This window comes from Osmerus mordax, chromosome 1 (assembly GCF_038355195.1).
Source record: "Osmerus mordax isolate fOsmMor3 chromosome 1, fOsmMor3.pri, whole genome shotgun sequence".
Lineage (NCBI taxonomy): Eukaryota > Metazoa > Chordata > Actinopteri > Osmeriformes > Osmeridae > Osmerus > Osmerus mordax.
Genome location: NC_090050.1, coordinates 22,281,006 through 22,285,631, shown reverse-complemented (window position 1 = coordinate 22,285,631; position 4,626 = coordinate 22,281,006). Strand labels below are relative to the sequence as shown.

Here is a 4,626-nt window from a genome sequence, read left to right as displayed (position 1 = left end):
AATAGCATGAAATATCACTCTGACAGTTATTAAAGGAAGGTTTGACACCGTTGTGACACCTCAGTTTGGATGAATGATTCATGGCTGAGGGGTTAAAGGTAACATAGACATCCATCACCTCGTCGTGAACAGTCAAATTGGTTTCTCTCCATTCATAGAGGACGAAGGAGAGCGGGCTCCCATACTGCCGCCCCTACCTCCCATGTAAAAGGTCCTAATGACATGATCCATTGGAACGGGTGTCACAATGGATTTGTCATCAAGTTTGCTAATGGGCCTTTTCTCCTCATCTTTCCCGACACACGTTTTGCTCTTTCTTTCAAGACTTTTCCCAGAAAGTCAAAGCTGAAAGTCAGATTCAGTGTGATTTAAGGTAATGGAATGAAACCAGGAAGGACTCAAGACCTCATTGGTAACACAGCCTTGTTTCTGAAACTATTACGTGGCTGTGATTCATGACCAAATAAATGAGTTACCCATAAATAAGAACTGATCTCTCACACTCCTTTCCCCAGCTGGCTCATGCTCTCCTCCTTCATCTAGAAAAATGACAGTGTTGTTTCTACATGTGATGCACTGTAGAGCAGAGGGATGTCCCAAGACACAGCAGGCAGTAATTTTACTTTGCTCCTGTCTCAGTTATGAACCAGAACTAATAAGACAGCCCCCTCAGTAGTATGCCGATGCACACAGTCAAACCTGCCTCTTCATTCCAAATGACTGGAGGCACTTTCTGCAAACTTGGGACTTCAGAGAGCCAGTTCTCCAGCCTGGCTGTTTCAGCTGGCTAGATAGGGTTGGGCCACTCTGCAGATAGATTGGTAATTCCTACTAAGGCTTTCAGTAAGGGAAAACCCAGACGAGAGACAGGAAACCTGTTTCTGTGCGATCCATCAAGGAGAAGTGGGCTTTGGGGACAATGGTAGTGGGGTGGAGCCCTCTATTAGAGGAGAGACACAAACACTACATCTCCCCTTCCATTCTCCATTTCTCTCCACTTCCCACTGGGAGATTTGGATTCAAACACAAGGTGCAGGCATTTCCACTTGGTTTTCAATTTGGACAACCTTTATTTCCGATAGCTCTGGAGAAAGGCTCTTGAGGGCCCTGCAAAGTGCATTTCACATTCTATGTTGTGATGACAGGCACAATCTAAAATAAAACCGTTGAAGATGAAAACCGAAATTGAAGAGAAATTGACTGGTTAGATTTGAGGTGGCAATAAACACAAAAGCTTTTATGTTAATTTTTCATTAACTTTAATGAGTCATTTATATTATACTACTGATTCTTATATTGTCAATCTTCTATCATTAAGACTGAAAGTCAACTTCACGATGCCCTTCACATCCACAACAACATAATACAGTTCCTACATTTATGTTGCATGAAACTGCATTGCATATTATAGATCAGTACCACCATGATTAAGATAATAACATGCATTCTCTCTGCTGCCCCCTGCTGGCCAGGCTGTCAACATGTTCATTAGTATGTCTTACAATCAAATAGCTTATCTAACCACTGTAGAAATATATGACATGTTTGTTATGATAATACAATATTATTACAATTCAAGTTTATGATTTGTAAGATTGCAGAGTAAAAGTGCCAAAAGCCAGACAGACAGGCTGAACACATCTAACCTGTTATTACTGTTGATAGACTGTGAGAATGTGTGTGTGTGTGTGGGGGGGAGGGTTGTATGATTGAAGTCTGTGGTTGTGTCGGTCAGCCATTACTCTCCTCTCTCACTCTGTTATGTGAAGGACAGCAAGTTGATGTCATAGCAGCCATCCACCTGTACAAAGATGACAAAATGGCAAGGGCTGAATTCATCGCAACACACTGTCTCCATCAGACCATAATAAGTCTGTCAAATAAGATTTCTCGGGGCAGAACTCACATCAAAGCGTCCAATAGAAGCAGTGGTCTGATTGGTCTGCATGAGCTCAGTTAACGCCCACATCTGCTGGATGCTGGAGGACACTGTCTGAGGATCGGGAAGTCCCTGAAGACACAACAGAAACAGGACAGAACAAATTATGCCTTTTGCCTCATCATACTTTTTTTTATTGAACTGCTATGTACAATACAGAACATGTGTTTAATCTTGAAAATGATTACCTCTAAATTGGAATGTTGGTCCACATGTGTTAGGTCAGACAACCAATCAGGAGCCTCCTTCTCTGGATCCTGGTCGATAAGAACGAAATGACATCACTTCCTGGTTCTTTTTTTTTTCACTAATCATTACTCTCCTGATAAATTATGACTTTAAAAAAACAACGTTGTATTTGCCAGTTTAGTTCATTTGCAAAAGCACTTGGAAGTGTTCTGGAGAGGCGAGAAAAAGATGGAACGACCCATCAACCTTCCTAGACATCAAAAAGAATAACAGCAGCAGCTCGGATACTACCCAGTCGAGTTCTGCAACCACAGCTGTGTGCTTGTCTGACTGGAGTTGTGACTCCCACCTCTTTGATGTGAGGCACGATCCTGACATCCTCCAGAGCGAAGCTGAGCCAGACAGAAGACGGCTGTCTCAGGATCAGCCTCAGGGAGCCCACGTTGTCTGGCTTCACCAGCATCTGGAACACAAAGCGCCTGTCACAGGTGGGACGTCACCAGGCCGTAGAGGACGGCCGGAAGGTCACTCATTCATTCACTCGTTTCAGTGGAGCCTTTAGTTACATTTAGTCATTTTAGCAGACTCTCTTATCCAGAGCGACTTACAGTAAGTACAGGTACATTCTCCACGAGGAAAGTAGGATGAAATGACTTGCCCAAGGACACAACGTCATTTGACATGGCCGGGAATCGAACCAGCGACCTTCTGATTACTAGCCCGATTCTCTAACCGCTCAGCCAGCTGACTCCCAACTACTGTAACGTCTGACAGTGTTCAGGCCTGTTTCCTCATCACACCACTCAAACAGTCCGAACAGTCCGTGAACATATTTTCAGAAAACACTTCACAACTTCTCTTTAGGATGCCGCCAATGGTTCAAGCATGCCAGGCAAGATTAATCGAGCACAGGTGTTTAACCCCAGGTCTGACCTGTCGCCTGTGGATAGAGAAGTAGTCCTGGGAGGCCTCCTCTGAGTGTGGGCTGGGCATCAGGCGGCGGTCCCTCACACAGGTGACCCAGCGGGCTGGCCCCTCCTGCTCCCCTGACCCCCTCCTCAGCAGTCGCACTGTCAGGAAGGCTGTGTAGAAGTTCTTGAAGCACAGTTCTTCTATCTGATATCAGCCAACCAGGCAGGATGCCAGAGAAAAACAAGATTCACCACAGCTGTAACAGTGCCTTCACTACAGTACACGCATTCAGGAGCGGCATAACGGGTAGAAGATTAGTTCAAGTCTAAGGGCCCATACTTAACCAGGGGGCCCAGAAACCCTAGAGGCACCCCTGCATTGACAAACACAAATTAATCCGCTCCATACAAACATTATGCACACTGGACTCACGTTAACAGTCCGACCAATTGGTAAGGTGACATCTATGATGTAGACCCCTGGACGTGATGTGTCAGATTTGGAATCGCCTAGCTGAAGAGCGACTGGAGTTTTCACGGTGCAGGGCACAGCGAGGGTGGCGCTCATCTTGTGCCTGTGACTGGAAGGAGGGGAGAGAGTAGGCATGTGAGGTGTATTACGGTGCATTTTGAACGGGACAAGAAGAGCACATACCAGCAAAATGAACGCAAAAGCAATGTTTACTGTTGCAATGGTAGCTAGCTGGCATCATCTGCACCACACTACAGAGTAGCTAGCACTAGCTATTTTGTAGCATCAGCACCATGGACAGCGGAATAGACATCTGGAGCTAGACAATAACGTCGCCGATTAAGATTTCTGCTGCACAATGAGGCATTGAGAAATGGAAAAAAGATTACTGGAAAACCAGGCACCACGTGATCTTGCATAATTGCCCGTGTCAACATCATTATTATTAGAACTAGTGCTAATCGCTAACTTCGACTAGTACTACTAGTAGTAGGCTAGAGCTATGCGTTACTGTACTGTAGCTAGCTAGTTGCTAACTGACTTGTAGCTAGCTCTATATATTTCCACGCTGGGCCAGCAGCAAGCTGAAAAACGCATTCCTTACTGTTATTAAGTCACGTCAACTAGAGACTGGTCATAATGTTGTCCTGGATCATATAGAGAAATACTTGTTTTTTTGTTTTGTCCAAGTCTTGTTGGTGCAGTTTACACGACAAAAATGCTGACATATCTGCCACTTCCTGAGTGTAACCAAGGCGACCCATGGTTCTTAAAGGGCAAGACGCACGTTAATAAGTTTTTGCAGAAATGTCTTCCATTCTATCAGATGGCAAAAGTACACACATCCTTCACTCAAGTAGAAGTACAGATACTAATGTTTAAAAAGTTGAAGTACTGACTACACTTTTTCACTACAGTTACAGTATAGAAGTAGTATACTTGTATACTTATTTATATACTACAGGTAGAAGTAGTATACTTGACACATATGACATACTTAAGTAAAAAGTTGCCATTAATACTAACTTTATTTCGAGTCACGCTGGTATGGAAGCAAATCAGTGACATGTTTTTAATTTTAAAAACGTATTGAATACTTAATATTGAAATTTAAA

General features: G+C 43.8%; 1 protein-coding gene across 1 annotated transcript; it reads right to left on the bottom strand.

Moving 5' to 3' along the window:
* Nucleotides 1-1,274: 1,274 nt before the first annotated feature.
* On the bottom strand, nt 1,275-4,231 carry nicn1 (nicolin 1). Its single transcript, XM_067242785.1, has 7 exons — nt 4,116-4,231; nt 3,473-3,620; nt 3,062-3,244; nt 2,478-2,591; nt 2,128-2,196; nt 1,907-2,011; nt 1,275-1,801 (listed from the first exon to the last, which is right to left on the bottom strand). Exons 2-7 carry the CDS (start codon nt 3,605-3,607, stop codon nt 1,760-1,762), a joined length of 648 nt encoding a protein of 215 aa, XP_067098886.1. The 5' UTR covers nt 3,608-3,620; nt 4,116-4,231; the 3' UTR covers nt 1,275-1,759.
* Nucleotides 4,232-4,626: the final 395 nt, after the last annotated feature.